This window comes from Sparus aurata, chromosome 14, assembly GCF_900880675.1.
Source record: "Sparus aurata chromosome 14, fSpaAur1.1, whole genome shotgun sequence".
Taxonomy (NCBI): domain Eukaryota; kingdom Metazoa; phylum Chordata; class Actinopteri; order Spariformes; family Sparidae; genus Sparus; species Sparus aurata.
Window position 1 is genome coordinate 10031408 of NC_044200.1, and position 17188 is coordinate 10048595.

General features: G+C 42.2%; 1 protein-coding gene across 2 annotated transcripts in view; it reads left to right on the plus strand.

Annotated features, from left to right (window-relative positions):
* tafa5a (TAFA chemokine like family member 5a) overlaps positions 1–17188 on the plus strand; it is a 166360-nt gene that overhangs the window by 134463 nt on the left and 14709 nt on the right. For both annotated transcript variants that reach the window (XM_030439818.1, XM_030439819.1), the window contains exon 3: positions 14291–14418. In XM_030439818.1, the coding sequence (XP_030295678.1) occupies positions 14291–14418 (128 nt within the window). The remainder of the gene's footprint in view (positions 1–14290; positions 14419–17188) is intronic.

Consider the following 17188-nt stretch of genomic DNA (forward strand, 5'->3'; position numbering starts at 1 on the left):
ATTCTGTGAATTTCTGATCTTTCTTTGTCCAATCCCAAAACAGACTGTGACTCGTTTTAGTTGTTTTCCTTTAATCAGTTCATCGATAGCTGGAATTACATGGTTAAAAAGATCGAATGCAATGCTAATGTTTTCCAGTGTGGGAGTTTTGAAAAGGTAAATTGTGTTCTCCAGATGCTTCCAGGTGTGTATATGTCACTGCTGATGTACTGGTGTCTCTCCAGACGCTGGTGTAAAACGATCTCCTCCCACAGACTCCTGTTCGAGCCGACATTTCCTCCCCTGGCTCGCGATGCCTCTGGGCTCTCTGTCTTTGAATGTCTGCTGGACGCATGTGCACGCGCGCGAGTGTACGTCCACAAATCCGGGGTTGTTGTTGGCGTTGGCGAAAGGTGGAAATGTCAGAGCACATCTGCGAATGAACGATATCAGCCGTACCTGATGGCCTGTACACACACACGCGCGTCGGCGAAAACAAGCCCAGTGCAATGGCACGCCGCACAACCTGCCAGTTATGCACCACAATGGCACCTAGCATGAATAGTATTCAGGCGAAGGAGGATGTAGCTGGAAGCGGCACCGTGGCATCTGGACTTTAGGGCTTGGACAGAGGAAGACTGGTGTGGCATGAGTGTAAGGTTTTCATAATAAGAGTCATAATCCATTCAAGTATCATTCTATATACCGATCATAATCATCAAAAACTTTATCCAAACTAGGAAAGTAGGAAAATGTGTCAAATAGGAATAGCAATAGAAATAGAGAATACTTTCTTTAAAGACTCAATTTTTTAAAGACGCAAGGGACAGGGCCATTAGCCTAGCTTAGCACAAGTGGCAACACTCATGGTTAGATCATGAAGCCCTAAAGCCCCTTAAGAGCTAAACACTGAAGTTTCTTGGAAGTCCACTTGAGGCTGACTCCAAAATGAGTCAATCCCCTAAGAGCCCCATATTAAAATGGCCACCATTGTAGCAGAAATGGACATTACAGTCTGGTACAAAAATGGTTTTGGTCTCTTTAGTTCATTTCACAGTTTGTTTCAAACTGTACAAGGGGTGAATTAGTATTTAACCTCACTTGTTTAAACTATATAAAGGCTTACACCTATGCATAATTAAGGGCTTGTGCGCCAGATAGTCGCTAGCTGTCTAGCTAGCTATACTTATGTTTTTTCAGTCTGCTCTGACCTTTCTTATATGTGGCTGCAGTGTGATCAGTCCAGTCCACTCCCAGCTACTTGTAAGATGTCACCATCTCAATGGTCGTTCCCAGGATGTTCACCAGTGTGCAGGGTTGTCTGTGTCTGTGGAAATCCACCACCAGCTCTTTGGTCTTCCCGGCGTTGAGCTGGAGGCGGTTCTGCTGGCACCAGTCTACAAAGTCCTTAATAAGTTCTCTGTGGGCTCTGTCGTCCCCGTCCCTGATGAGGCCGACGAAAGCAGAGTCGTCAGAGAACTTTTGTAGATGGCTGTGAGGTGATTGGTGGTAGAAGACTGTGGTGTACAGGATGAACAGGAAAGGGGCCAGGACTGTTCCCTGCGGGACCCTGTACTGCAGACAACTGCGTCCGACACACAGTCCCGATTCCTCACTATTACTATACTGCGGCCGGTTGGTGAGGTAATCAAGGATCCAGGTTGTGAGGTGTTGGTTCACCCCTGCAAGCTCCAGCTTGTCCCCCAGAAGTGCAGGCTGTATGGTGTTAAAAGCACTGGAGAAATTGAAGAACATGAGCCTCACAGTGCTTCCAGGCTTCTCCAGGTAATCAAGCTAACTAGCTAACGGCAGCTACAGTTAGCGGCAGGTAACAGTTACCCTGGCGACATGCTGCCTCCTGTTAATTATTTGATGTATGAATTCACCCCAGTGACCAATTCTTACATACTGCACGTGAAGTCACAGCTTGCCTGGCTCTGTCCGAAGGAATCAGAATGCAGCTAACAGAGCCTCTATTGCTAATCGTATTTATGTAGTCCGTATCTTAACGTAGCCAGGCAACCAGATTCTGGCCAAGAACTAGTCATGCACATATCGCCCCAAGATCTCACTAATTAACCTATTAATTAGTGAGCTCTAATGTTGCCAATTTTCTATATTTTCTGTTTAGCAGCAGGCAGCGTTTTTTGGGGGGGCAGAAAGAAGGGAAAAAAAGGATAAAGAGAATGAAAAAAAAGACGTACAGAGAGCAATAATCTGTTAACTTTAATTTGGAAATTGAGAAGTTTAATTGCAGCCTTGTAAAGCACAGCTCTCTTTTCACTTTAAAGATGTTCATTTAGCACATCAAACGGCTGAGAAGAAGCATTTATATGTGTTTTTGGAGAATTTTTGGGATGAATGAGCTCCACTTCCTCTGTCTTTATTTTTCAAGATGAAAAAAGTGTGTTTCATGTTTGTAATATCAACGTTTTCCACATAGCACGTGCACAAAAGAGGCACGTCACACGTGTTCTCACGTGTTCATTAGCATATATGTCACATTCATGCTGGTAAAAGCTTATTAGGTCACTGTCACAAAAAAAAGGAAAATGGAGACGCCCACACAGGCATACATGCATGCAAACAGACGCAATGGCTGAGGTCTGGAAATGTCAGTCTGCATGCTATCTCATTATTTCTGCCTCTTGAAGTTTCATGAGTGCTGAGGAGCTATTTGGGACACAAATTCACTTCACCCAAAAAAAGGGAAAAAAGGAAGGGAAAAAAAAACCTCAGGCTTTTTTAAAAGGGGGCTTGACAGCTTTTAGTGTGCAGATACTCATCAGGGCCGCCAAACGGGTGGAATAATCTTATGAAAATCAGGCGAGCCACTAGACTGGAAAAAGGAACAAGCACGGGGGAAGGAAAAAGAGGTGATGGGAGGCAAAAGCAGAAGAAAAGGAATGTAGAAATAGAGGGCAGGCAGACGTTAAAAAGTGCAGAGGGAGAAAATAGTGGTCGTGAGGAAGCGAGGGCGGGGGGGGACAAGGGGAAATTAGCTGAGAGGAGATGAGCTGCGGAGGAAAAAAAAAGGGGATAGAGAGCTGGTGGCTAATTACAAAGCGCAGGGATTTATTTCTTTGCGTTGGGTTTTTTTCTCTCACATTGCGCTGAGCCTCCTCCTAATTCTTGCTCGGCTCGATGCAGGTTTAGGGAACGTCTGCCTATCCCGGCAGGTCAGATAGTACAGTTAATTATCCAGATAGTAGATCCACTGTAAAAGGAGACATGGGAGGGGATTTCCATGATGAAAGCAAATCCCAGAGTCCTAATGGCACTCAGTCGAGCTTTTATTCAAGCCGTCTTTTTGTTTGACTTTGTTGCCCGACATGTCGGCGCGGAGATTATTCTGCATGTCTGTGTGTGTGTGTGTCCCTCTCTGTATAGGATAAACGCTGGTTATACTTCGGCGCGCATGTGTGTGCTAATGCGGACATCCTCATTCCCAGCGATTTAAATTACATGCGGTGCAGAGGAATCTTTAATTGCCAGATCACCAACTGTAAAAGCAAGGCACTAAAGGAGAGGGCAAGAAGGCTTATTTTCGGTGCGTGCATGTGCCGCAGGGGCATTTGCACAGTTGGAGTGAGATGAACTACACAGGGAGAACATCCTGACGGATTCATAGAACTCCTTTTGTGAAACGAAGACACAGTGAATTTGCTTAAAAGGCTATTTGACTCGCCATTACCGGAGATGGGGAAGCCCGAGCAGCACGCCGATGCATTAGGGAGGTGAAGGTGAGCCAAAGTGGCAGCGAATTGACAAAGAGCGAAAGAAAATGCATACAAACGCCAGTGTGTGTGTGTGTGTGTGTGTGTATCTGTGTGTGTGTGTGTGTGACTTTGAGAGAGCTGCATCCGGCTCATTGCAGTGAATCAGGAGTGATGTTGATTCACCTCTGTCAGACAGCAGTTCAGCCCTCGCACGGAAACACACAGGCACCCAGAGTGCTGTGCACCACCATACTAGTTGATGCGAGGATCCTGCACATGACTGACTGAAACAAATATGAGGAATAATCACATCGGGTCTTGTCGCTGATTGCACTAGAAAACGTAAGCTCCTCTGCGTGTGTCGGTACTTTTGTGTGAGCGCGAGGGCATCGACGATCACTGCCCAAAAAGTAGCTGATTACTAGCAGGGGATATGGTTTTTTCACCCAGTAACAATGATTCAGGCTTTTCAAGAGCAGCTCATCAGTGGCGGACTCAGGATGTTTGACGGCCAGGACCAGCTGTGTGGGGTGAACCCCCCCCCCCTTCAGAGTCCACCAGTTTGCATTGTGAAGATACTTGAAAACATGTGTAAGAGGCTCTTGAGCAGTGATCTGATTGGACTAAAGCTTAGCTTGAGATGATTATTGACTAAAGGTACCAATGCAACTGTTTTCTTGCAGGGTCAGCAAGAGTCTTTTCATCTCCCAAAGCCTGGAAGTCTTTTTATTTACTGTGCCAAGGGAGGTCATGTTTTCACCCATGTCCATTGGTGTCTTTGTTTGTTGGTTTGCTGGTGTCTTTGGTCAGCAGGATATCTAAAAGACTACTAAAAGTAGCTTGAATCCAGGATAGTGCGCTGCCTAGAATAGCCCCTATTAATTTTTTATGTGGATCTAGCATTCTTTTCTCACTCTTTTAACATTGCAAGACTACATTTTTGTTACTTTCTCATAAAACAATGCAATGCATCTTGATGAAAGAAATCAGTTGTATTTAGGTTGCTGGTATCCATCCAGCCTTGGCAGAGGTATGAGTCTTTAGAAGGCCATCTCAGGAGCTTTGGATAGTCCACTATAATGCATTATGATGTCAGTTGTTTCTACACAGGCTTAAATCACAGATGAACAATTAGGCTCTAACAGCACACATGTGGTTTCGATGGTCGAGGAGTCGGTTGTTCTGTGGAGCGGGTTATTAAAATTGCCCGGAACATCTCTAGCGAGCATCAGTGATACAGGTGAAGTGAGGTGTCTGCACAGAACCAAAAAGAACAGTGAAAGACAGGACCTGTCCCAGCCACAGTTTGTTCAACTTGCCACCATCCGGCAAAAGATACAGAAGTATCTGCTGCCATACCACCAGACTACACACTACCGCACCATAAAGAATTGTTTGTCTTATGTTACATAATCGAGCTACATCTTGCATTTCGTTGCAGTCCTGTGTTGTAAAACGATGTATGAAGGAACCTTGAATCTTTAACCTTGAACATGCACATGTTTTAACATGTTTTAACATGCACATGTTTTAACATGTGCATAAATTGAAAATGTTGCATTTTTCTAAATAAAGGTGCAGTGCAACCATATTTGGGGTCCAACATCAGCAGCCCTTGACACACTGCTGATTCAGCCGCCTGCCCTGGTCATATCTGATGTGTACAGTCTGTAATTATCTCAGCCCATCGTCTTATCTGGGGATTGTCTCCTGAACACCGCTGCACTGCATTTATTACACCAGATCTGATCTGTCTTTAGGTCCACTTTCTGGCTTACTTGACTGCTTTCTAACCATCTTCCTGCCTTCCTTTTCCCTTGTGCACTACCTCCCTCTCTCTCTCTCTCTCTCTCTCTCACACACACACACACACACACACACACACACACACGGACACACACAAGCCCATCTTTCTCCTGCCATTGCAGGCTTGGCATGGCATTAGACAGAATTTATTAGGCCAAGATGCTGGCTGTTGACATGAGTGTGATCTACCATTTGGTGGGAAGATAAGTGTCCCATGGAGGGTGTAATAACGTTCTCTCCCTCTCTACTCCTTATCTCCCGCTGATGAAACCACGGCCGATTCCCTCCCTTGCACATAGCATCAAACCGTTTGTTTGTGTGTGTATTTATTTCTGCCTGTGCTCACTGGGTGTGTTGATGCCCGGCTGCCTGTGTGGGTGTGTGGATGCATTTGAGGGATGTTTTTATTTCATATCACCCACGAATCTTTTAAGTTTCAACACAAGCCACTGCCCTCACACCAGCACCACGACGATATGGTCCAGTGGTAACAGATAGTGTCACTATCGCCCAAGATGTTGCTGGGAGATGAGTTTAGTTAGCGACGTGAATCCAAATGTAAGAGGCTAGGGGCTGCATCCTAACTTGTCTTTATGGTTCCTGATTGCTCTTATGAGTAATCACAGTCGTTGGACCGGTCGCCTGTGGGCAATAAAAACCCACCGTGCTCTTCAATAAATGGTTCTGTAAAACTGTGGTGTCAGCATGGGGTGTTGCATTTCCAATTACTTTATCTGGCTATGGAGTCCGAAGCAATACAAACAAATGTATCATTGATATGAATAAATGTTGGGAACCAAGTAGCTGAATTGGTAGAGATGCTGTAATCGTGCAACTAATGGTAGCCACATCTTGTGAAGCTAATAATTTGTTTTCACACCATTATGAGTCCCAGTGCTTAAGTTTTTGGGCTTTTGAACAAAATTGGATCTGCACTTGAGTAAGGTAGCGCCACAGCTGGAGATTATACGAGACATGTTGTGCCCAATTTCATAATTGTATTTTGGGTAACTACTAGAATAGGTTTACATGGATTTCAGCTCCTGTTGCGCTACCGAATACCAAGTCTCCCCTGATTGGTTCAGCTCACACTGCCTAAACCGGCACTGCTAAAAACAACAGAGCAGCTGTACTAAATCTATTCTTACATGCCTAACTAGCGATGCATGAATGCAAATGTGTGACATGTTGACGCAGTGTTATGTCAGAAAATCTCAGAATTAAATTATTAAACGAGGCGTTTCAGGAGCTGTGTTTTCTGTGGGACAGAGGAGCTTCTGTTGTTGTGGACTTTGACCTTTTTAACTTTTAAGATCTTTTACATTTCATTTTACATCTCTTTTACAACCTATATTGAACATTGAAGAAGAGGAAATAAAGGAAAAAGTATAATAAATCTCCTTTATAATCCCACTATAAAACATATGGATAAATAATCAGCTTTTGTTTTTCTCTTGCACGGTTAGCTTTTTTATAGCTATACTTACCAATGTAGTGTAGCCATAATTTGGTCACAGTATAAGCATTGGGGAAACACTGAGCCCGTGGATGGATGTCAAAGAAGTGGATTGTTCTGCCGAGGTAGTTTGAGAAGTTTGATTTTGATACTTTCATTCCACTGTGAAAGTGGGTCACTTTGAATCCTCTGTAACTGCTGTGAACCCAGGCTAACTACAGCCGACATGCACCAACTATTCAGGGCCACCATTCAAGTCTACAGATGGTGAGCATTTGATACCTAAAACACGGAGTGTTCCTTTTTAAATCATCGAAATTAAGTGTTGTGTTCCACAATAGTCAAGTCAAGCATGTGTGCCAATTATGGATTTAATTACAAATCACAGGAGAAGGGAGATAACAGAACCTGAACGCCCCAACTTGGGAGGAGTGTGACAAGCTGTGTATACAGCATTAATAAATGTTGGCCAATACCCCAAAATGGCTGAAAGGTACTCATATTTCGAGGGCAACTGCAGAGTTGGACAATAATTCTTTTAACCATTATTGAAAAAATATTAAGGCTGCTTTAAAGATGCAGTATGTAAAAATTGGCCACCTGTCGAATTAATTCTACAAAAAAACTGAGGGCAGCACATCCCCAGGATAACCACTAACTGCTGCTAACTGTAGTTGCTGTAAGCCTGTTAGCTCGGCTAGCTGAGAAAGCCATTCATGTAGTGGCACAAACCGGGAGCTCGAAGCACCAGGGCGGTGTTGATCTTTACACTGCAAGCACAGGAGCTTTGAACTGGGACTGTCTGGGGCTAACTGGTCAGCATGCTAACTTTAGCAGATATTCCTATAACAGTAAACATAGACATCACAACTTTAAGACGGTTATTTCTTCAAAGTTGGCTGCTAATTTTGGGGAAGTTGCAGTAATATAACCGATATAACTTGCTGAAGCAGCACAGGTCTTTATTAATTATCTCCCAGACTATATGGTAATTGTTCAGTCAACATGAGCTGTCTGTGCAGTTACATTGCAGTTCATCTTAACTTGAACTTTTTCTCAACTTTGAACTGTGATTAACTCTCCATACAGCAGCAGCTGTAATGGAATCAAAACATTACATTATGCTCGCTGTTTTACCACGAGAATGTGAAGGAATAGATGCAGAAGTAGTCTGATCAATCGTGTTTTAGCTACAGTAGGTGGTTATTAAGTAAAATACTGAGAATGGAGCCATCACATTTCAGTCAAAAATAACATCTTTTAACACACATGCAGTGAGGAGCACTTCATTCCCTCATTACTGTTATGTACTCGCAGTGCTATACATCTTCATCAGCTGAGGGTCACCTCACTGGATGGTAATTCAGAAGCGAAACAAAACCCGTTAGTGAATTGTATAAGTGACCTTGCTGACAACATTCATTACATAAATTCCACAGTAATGGATTAAATAAAAAAAGGACGGGAAAAAGATGTTGAGAACTCTGCCAGACCCTGGGCTATCAAATCTGACAAGTTTATTCCGTTCACCTCAGTAAATGGTGTGTTTCCAACATGTCCTCTAATTTTCTCTTCGACTCTCTTGCTTCTGTTTTGAATTCACAAAGCCTGCTTTACATCCTGTCCCCTACGTTACCGCCACTGAGGTACAGCCAGTTGTAGATGCAGATTCGGAACGCTTTCTTGTCCTCCAGATTTACATAAAATGGAAATTCGTCTTTGGCGCTGGCATACTTCACACAAACTTCAGGACAAACGACACAAAAGACAATAATAAATAAATATGTGATAAAATGCTAAAAAAGATAAAATAGGTTACTTTTAAAGGAAAAGACGAGGGCGAGAGGAGTCAAAGCCTGTGTGTGTGTTGGCGGGAGTTCTTAAAAGCCAGTTGTAAAGAATAGTCACAGTAGCTCGAATGAAGGATTTTCTTGAACTTGGGACTTAGAATGTGTGTGGCTTGAAGAAAGCATTTGGTATGCTAATTCACAATACGGGCGGGTTCATTGAGTGGATTGTCTTTTTTGATTGTACATTGGTGCTGCAGTGGAGCCATTTGTCGGCACACTGGTTGTTTTGCTTGAAATTGATGTTTCCATACCATGAAATGATGAGATATGAGGACACTTAATCAATGATCTTTGGTCAAATTAGAATATTTCTACTTAAGATTTTTTAAATGCATTCATTGTTCTCTCAGAGGTGAGTTTGCTCCAGCTTACTAATGCCTGTTACCAGCTTTGTTCCCTCTTCTTCTATGGTGATGGCCATGTACTGTAGGTAGAACTGACTCTGTCTACCCTCATTTTGTCTTCTTGACACAGCTCCTTGTGTCCTTTGTGGTCTAAGTAGGGCTCAGTTTCAAACTTTGATATTTTTATGGCATCGACCATCAGTGTCAGTATGCTTGTTGTGCCAATATCTAATAGTGCTGGTGATTTGCTGTCTCGAGGCATGCAGTAACAACACTAGGATATGCCCAGAGATGGGGCTCACCACATTTATCCGTAAGGTTATCTTTTGCTAAAACAGATTTCTTCAAATTTGAACCGAAAAAAGTATTCTTCAGGAACCCATTTTGCAGTCCAGGTATCAGTGTTTTTTCATTTTTGGACAATGCCCAGCACTAGGCCTAAGAAGACTTTACGATGTCAGTTTGCGCCTTGCAGGCAACCAGGAAAATACAGTATCTTCAGCATGCTGGTAGACCATAGATCACTGTGGTTACAATGCATATGATTTATTTGTAAAGAGATTAGCTGGGGAGCAAAAACGTGTTTCTGAGGAACACCTTTCGGGATAAGCTTGTATATTTTAATGGCTGTTTTAAATTGCCACACTCGAATATTTGTTCACATAAATTAGTTTGCAAGAAGAGTTGTTTTACCGATTGAAGCATCTCTAAATGTGTTTTAAATAGAGCCTGGCATATATTGTTGATGTATTTGTTGTCCAAAATCGTCCAATATAAAACCTTTTGGTTCTTCAAAAAATAAGGCACAACAGATACTAGGGGTTAAACATCATTCTTAAATTCTGAGAAAAGATTACCGTTTCTAGACAATGAAGTTTATTGTTAATCTTTAAAAAATCTTGCCCCCATTAATTTCTTTGTCACAAGTGTTTGATAACCACATTAACAGGATCACTCCAAAAAATGTTTCAACACCAATATATGCCAATATATCAATATCAGAATATTTGTACTCACTAATATTGGCATTGTTATGGGCACCAAAAATCACTTATTGGTCATACTCTAGTTTAAAATGCCACACTTGAAGGACTTCGTGAAAAGCCGGCCATCAATATTTTTTTAGATAGGGATAATGATATGCCTTTGGATATTAGTGTTGTTGCAATTGTTGTGGATAAGAAACTGCCTGAAATACTAAAAATATTATAAATTTGAGGGAAACTCAAATGCTGCTAGTTCCTTGCCCACCTTTTTCAGATAGCTGGTTTGGGAAAGTTACCAAGATTGTCAGACACTGCTTTCTCATTTTGATGTGAGAAAGGAGCTTGTTCATTTTTAAAGCATACTGAACCCCTTAGGGATGGAAACCTGATGGGAGAGTAAGAATCCAAAGGCTGACACTGAAGCGCTTACCATTTCTGGGTGTCCAAAACAGAACATCCAGTGATCGGCAGGAATCGGCATGGGATTGTGGTCATAGCAATGGTACGTCTAGTTTGTGGCTGATCATTGGAAGACATTTATTTTTATTTTTTTTTTGCTGACAACACTTAATAGTTTTCAGATATTTGAGCCACTTGAAATTGCATTGTTCCCTACGTGTAACTTTGTCCCTGAAGGGGAAAATATTCCAGTCACACATGTTTTAGATGTTTGTGCAGCTAGCCTTGAGGCGCACCACAGTAGCGTCAAGTAATTCAACCTCAAGCAGCGCGTCAGCAAAAAGCACTCGACAATAACAATGCTTTACACTGGTGTCAATTTGGAGCTCACCATTTACTGTGCTGACACAGTCTTCATGGTGCTTTTTATTATTTAGCCGTGTAGTGCTTGAGAGGGTATACATATTTCATGGATTGATTGATATATAGATATTGTTTATGGTGAGCAGATATTAGCATTGGGTACAGTGCTCACTTATGATCTACATGTAAGGTTATGACAGCTACTGAAGGTGCCCTTAGAGCAAATTTATAGATATGGAACTGAGCAGAATTCCCTTATGTTTTATAAGAGACCGAGCATGCCATGAACACCGTGGCAAAAGAATATGATGTATGTATGCCCCATAAATCATTCCCCGAATTCACTGTTATCCATTAAAGATTGCTATTTTCCATCCATAAATGCATACCAATATGAGCATAAAAGTGTGTATCTGTCTTCCTTTATCTTGCTCATTTTCTTGTAGTGGTAAAATTTTTATCTAGACATGCTTTTCCTTTGTCTTCACCCTCTCTCCTTCTATCTAGGTTCATCGCTTTTCATTTTTATGTGTTTCTGATTCACATATTGAGGTGGACATGTGTTCCTGGTCCTTGTTTTTATTCTTCAGTCCTTCTCGACGCAACTTGTGATGCGATTGAGAAGATTGTGAGTCAACCCGAGACGCAGGGCTGTGATTAAACACCTCATCTCATCGTCTTGTTACTCCAAAAAGTGCCTCATTACGCCACTTACATAATGACCCTGAAATTCGCAGTCTTTTTTTCCCCCCCAACAGCCATGATTTTCATTAACTCGTAAAAATATTTTTTGTTTTCAAAATTAATGTTTGTTTACAAAGGAATCTCCACATGGTGCCTTTCATGTCTTAGAAGAGACAAGAAGAATGTTTTTGTATTTCTAGTTGTGCCTCCATTCCGACTGTTATAATGTAGTCTAGTGCATTATAACAGAGACTATTCTTAAGGCCTTAGGTTGAATGTAAATCTATGATCCTTTGACATCTGTTTCAATTGCTTATTGATGATTCATTCTGCCTCAATGTAGAGGCAGGTAACAGAATATATTTTCACAGGTTTTTCTTTTGCTAGTCCTCTGCTGTTGAAATGGATGATGTGGAAATTGTCCCAGTTGTCTGCATATGGCTGCACGATGGTGTGCAGCAGTATTCTTGTCTGACTTCCCCCTCGTGGCCCTGTCAAGATGAGCTTATCAACTTCTGGGTTGCGAGTATCCCTGTTTGCGACAGGTCTAGTGCCTAGTGTTTATCACTGGACGTTAAAGCCAACCCTCCCGCCAGAAATGTTTAGTTCCTCTTGCTCCTACAGTTGAATGTATGAGTTTCACTATGCAGAATGGTGTATGTGCAGAGTTTGTCTCCAAAAGGCTGTTTTCACCTTCATCGCTGAAAGTACGAAGTTTCTCTGTGCTCACAGAAAATGTAATTTGAAGAGGCGGGTCTACGGACATGATTTGTGACATCACAAATAGCGGAATTTTTAATGAGAAAGGATTTGGTGCAATTTCATATACTGTTATGCCTCTCCGTCCGTCCCATCTTGTGAAATTAATATCTTACAAACACCTTAAGGGAATGTCTTTAAACTTCCGACAAATATCCACTCATAAATGAACTTAATGGATTTTGGTAGTCAAAGGCTAAGTTCAAGGTCAATGTGTTCGGCCGTAACACATTGACCTTGACCTTGACCTTAACCTTTGACTGCCAAAATCCAATTAGTTCATTAGTTCAATAATAATGGATGCAAATAATCATCTAGATATAATAATTAATAATTAGACAATCATTTAAACACTTCCGTTTATGCAATTTGTGCACTAAAATTGTCCCAGTTGTCCTCGTAGGGCTGTCCCAGTTGTCTTTGTGGTACAGGATAAAATGATGAAGTTCTAAAATGTTATGCAGTATGACATCCTAATTCTGCAAAAACATTATTTAATGTCATAGTTAATGAACACAAGTGAAGATTGTGACCATATTTTACATTTGGTCAGAATCTGAATGCCATTACTCTTGGGTGCCCACGTTAATCTCAATCTCAACATTGTATATTACAAAAATCTGGACAGACAGATATATAATGCAACTGGAATGGTGCATGGAAACATACAACAGCGAGGCAGTCATAGTAGTTTTGTGCAAAAACCATGTCAGACACAATTTTTTACTCATACAGTACATATACATGTGTGGAGAGGAGGGAGAGAGAATGAGAACCACGCTTTCATCTCAAAAATGATTCATGTTGACATGAGCAAGGCAATTAACCACAATATACTTTTTTTCTAATGGTGCAAGTACACTTAAATCATGTAATTGGATAGTTCAAGGAAAAACACCAGCACGGCGATATCAGACTGACTGTTGACTGTTTTTATGTAACGTTTGATAAATAACAGAATGTCAGATGCATTTTAGGAAGCCCTTTGATTTCTATAAGCGTCCAAGCACAGTACTTTTGGGTTTTGTGGACAAAAACAAAAAACTGCACAGATTATTTGATAGAAGGAGCCTAACAAAATTATTTTGAATTGAAGGATTGCACTGCAGCTGCAGCATCTCTTTTTCTCAAACTGAAAAACTCACATTTATTGTCACTATATTTATCATTGTTATCATTATGGCTCAGTCTTTAAGTGAAGCCTGTACAAGTGGGTGTAATATCATCCAGCCTGGGGCTTTTTTCTGGGAAATGTAGACGCTCACTAACTGAAGTCTGGAAGTGAAAAACAGCCGAGCAGACTGAGAAAATGACAGAGCTCGGAGAAGTACAAATTACAACATGTTGTTATGGCAAAGTATTTTGGAAGGCATAAATGTCAGACATTTTTAAAACTTGCGGTAGGAGCTTACGCACATGGCTTACAAAATATTCCATCCTGTTTGAAATGTCGCAGGATGCAAGGAGGGGGCTGTAAACCTGCTAAATATCATTTGTGATGTTGGAATTTATTCACCTGACTGATCGCAGCCCGCTCCATCTCTCTCCATCTGTCTGATTCCCTCCATCTCCCCCCCCCCACATCTCTCACTGTCATCCCCTCCTCTCGTATTTCTCAATTGTCTCTCCGCTTCATTGCTCTTCATCTACCTGCATATCCCCCCTCTCCTCCAATCCATCCCTCTGCATCTCCCCATCTTTTCTACTCCATTTATATGTATTTTAGCTCTCCCCCTTTTCCATCATTCTCCATCGTGTTAAAATCTTTGCCCATATCTGCATTCCTCCATCTGTCATCCCGCAACCCACTCTCTCTATTTTAATCGCGACATCTCTGCATCCACCTCTCTCTATCATTTCTCTCCATCTGCTTATTCCCCCCTAATTTCTCCTAACCTCTCTAATCGTCTCTTTTTTCTCTCTCTCTTCCTGTGTTTCTCCGCAGCTGGCATTGTTCGGAAAAAGCAGTGGTGTGAGATGGTGCCGTGTTTGGAGGACGAAGGCTGTGACCTCTTAGTCAATAAATCTGGATGGACTTGTACACAGCCCGGAGGCCGGGTCAAAACCACCACGGTAGGTCTGGTCTCCCTTTCGAGCGCCAGCCCCCGGGGGTTACGCAATCCACTCGCAAACCAGTAGGTGTGTGCAAAATGCGTGCACTCGCTGCACCAGTGGCACCGAGAACAACGGGACTCCGAGAGCCCGGAATGAAGCATTTGCATGGAGAATCGATTGTGGGTTAAGCACACATTTTATTTAATTTGCGAAAAATGAAAATTAAACAATAATGATTAAACAGTTTTGCTCTCCAAACAATACAGTTTAAAAAGACATTTTTAATGAGCATCATTATACGCGGTTATGGAGAAACAATTTGGAGCAGTGACTCACATAAAAAGCTCTAATATAAAGGAATAAACACAGTTTAATAGTTTAATTGCTACTACTTAATCTGTGACTTAACATTTGAATCCTCTATCTGCCAGAGTGAGATATCAATAACAGTGTATATCGCTATCATGATATGAAACTATTAATCTTCTTAGATTTTGGATATCACTACATGGTGAGTGTTGTCTTCGTCTGCATTACAGTAAAGTGATGGCATTTTCTGAACTCACCAGACTGTTCTACTTGTTCTAATACTTGTCTTTACACACTTCATAAAGTCATTATATCCACATTACAGGATACATTATCTCGTTAATCTTAATCTCGTGTTAAAAGTGCCAACTGTCAATAGCAGTGATATTGATTTTGTCGCACAGTCCTAGCATTTATGAATTGCTTCTGAGGATATTTCAAAACATGGAGACATGAGTCATGAGCCGCACAACGATGTCGATTTATGCAGACAGACCATAGTCTCCATGGTGATCAGACACCACCCTCCAACCAGCTTGTTTAGTAGCATCATAGCATCCTATTCCGTATATGTATCCATCTGAAAATATAATGATGTCTACAAAATAACATAATTTTCCATGTATGTAACGTGAACGGACAGTACTAGGGCATGGATACTGTTCGGGTCAGGTTGACTCATGACAACTGGCATGGTGCTTTCTGTGAAAATATAACAGTTACTGCTTGATTGCGACTCTGTTCTGTAGGAGCATGTGGGTCATCATAGATATAACATATATATAGGTCTTATTCTTACAACAACTTCTCAGTGTCATCTATACTGTAATCATGGGAAACAGGGAGGCTATTACTATGATTACAACTGCCTGACAGGAGGACACCACACTCAAAGATTTATATTACATTGCAGACAGAAGTCCTGTCAATTTCTGGTCGGGCTCATTAACTACTCTCTCAAATTGGTCAGGGTCGGACACAAAAATGGGTCCCAAGCCACGGTCTAGTCATCAAATAAAATTTAGAGAAACATTTCAACGGATTCATTAAGAAATCTGGGAAATAGAGCAGATCAAACATTGTTAGCCTTCTTTGGGAATAATTTTTCTGGCCACCTGATGGAAACATTCCAGCCAATACTCACTCCTATTTTGGCTCTGTTTTGGTCCCCACCAAATGGTATAGGAAAATATGGCTCTTTATCCGCTGGATGTCTTACTCTGATCAACAGCTAGATGAGAGTGATGAGACTGAATCAAACCGGTAAAACTCTGGGCCGTTAAACCAAAACAATGAGCTGAAAGAGGCCAAAAATCCCAAGTCGTACGGTGGCTTGTCACTGAGAAACAACATACTCAGGAGAATCTTGTTGCGAAAAGGAAACTGAAGGTTGCATTTGTGCTACTTTAGTGGAAATGATGTGGTCCTGCATCATTAAACCACACTGTGTTGAACCACATGGACTCACATGGCCGTTCGAGTTCGTGATTGCACCTTTGAGCACTGTCTCCAACTGCGGCCACATTGCTGTATGTCGGGGGGCTGGCTTGTCAGCCACGAGCACATTGATAACAGCAGAAACCCAGTTAGGCATTCACTCCACAATCCCTCCAAAATGTTTCCCTCCCGCCCTCCTCGTCTGCGGCTCATCTCCACAAACTGTACTCTGTTTGTTTACTTCCTCGTCGCCGGCAATTAGCCTGAATTAGGGACGCTCTTAATGTTAATGGTGGCAGCAGATGGGGAGCCGCCGCATGTATTCGCCGAGGTGCCGCCCATTCATTCACACGCCCGTCCTTCATACCCTCTCCAAGTATCCTCCTCTCCTCCCCAGCACCGACACGCACCTTCCCACCGCCTTCCTACACCCTCCCACTGCCCCCCCCCCCCCACACACACACATACACATACACTTTACAAGAGACGTAAACACTGCTTGCTCCCCCGCCTGGATGCGCATTCTATACTGTAGCAATTAAAGAGGTCTCAGTTGAGAAACATGTTACACAACACACGCACACACACACACACACACACACACACACACACACACAGCTGCCCTATCTGTGAATGTCAATGGGCGAATGGCGAGGACCGGTGGGGCATCATTAATGCATCTGTCATGATTTAGTCATCAGCTGACTAACTTGTTTACGCTTTCCGCTAAAAGACAAACACACATGAATAGCAGACGCACACGCCGAATGTTGAGCCCAGATGATATGGTCGAGCAGACAGCTGCTGCCCCTGTGATCTCGCTGTGCTTTGAGTCCTGTGTGTGTGTGTGAGTGTGTGTGTGTGTGTGTGTGTGTGCGTGTGTCTCTTAAAGGCCTGACACCAACCCGATATACCTGGTTGTGAAGACAGTCGTTACATGTTCCACCTATAATGTAATTTGCTATCGGGGCAGGCAGAGAGTCCACACACACGCACACACACACACGCACACACACACACAAAGCTGGATTCATTTATTATA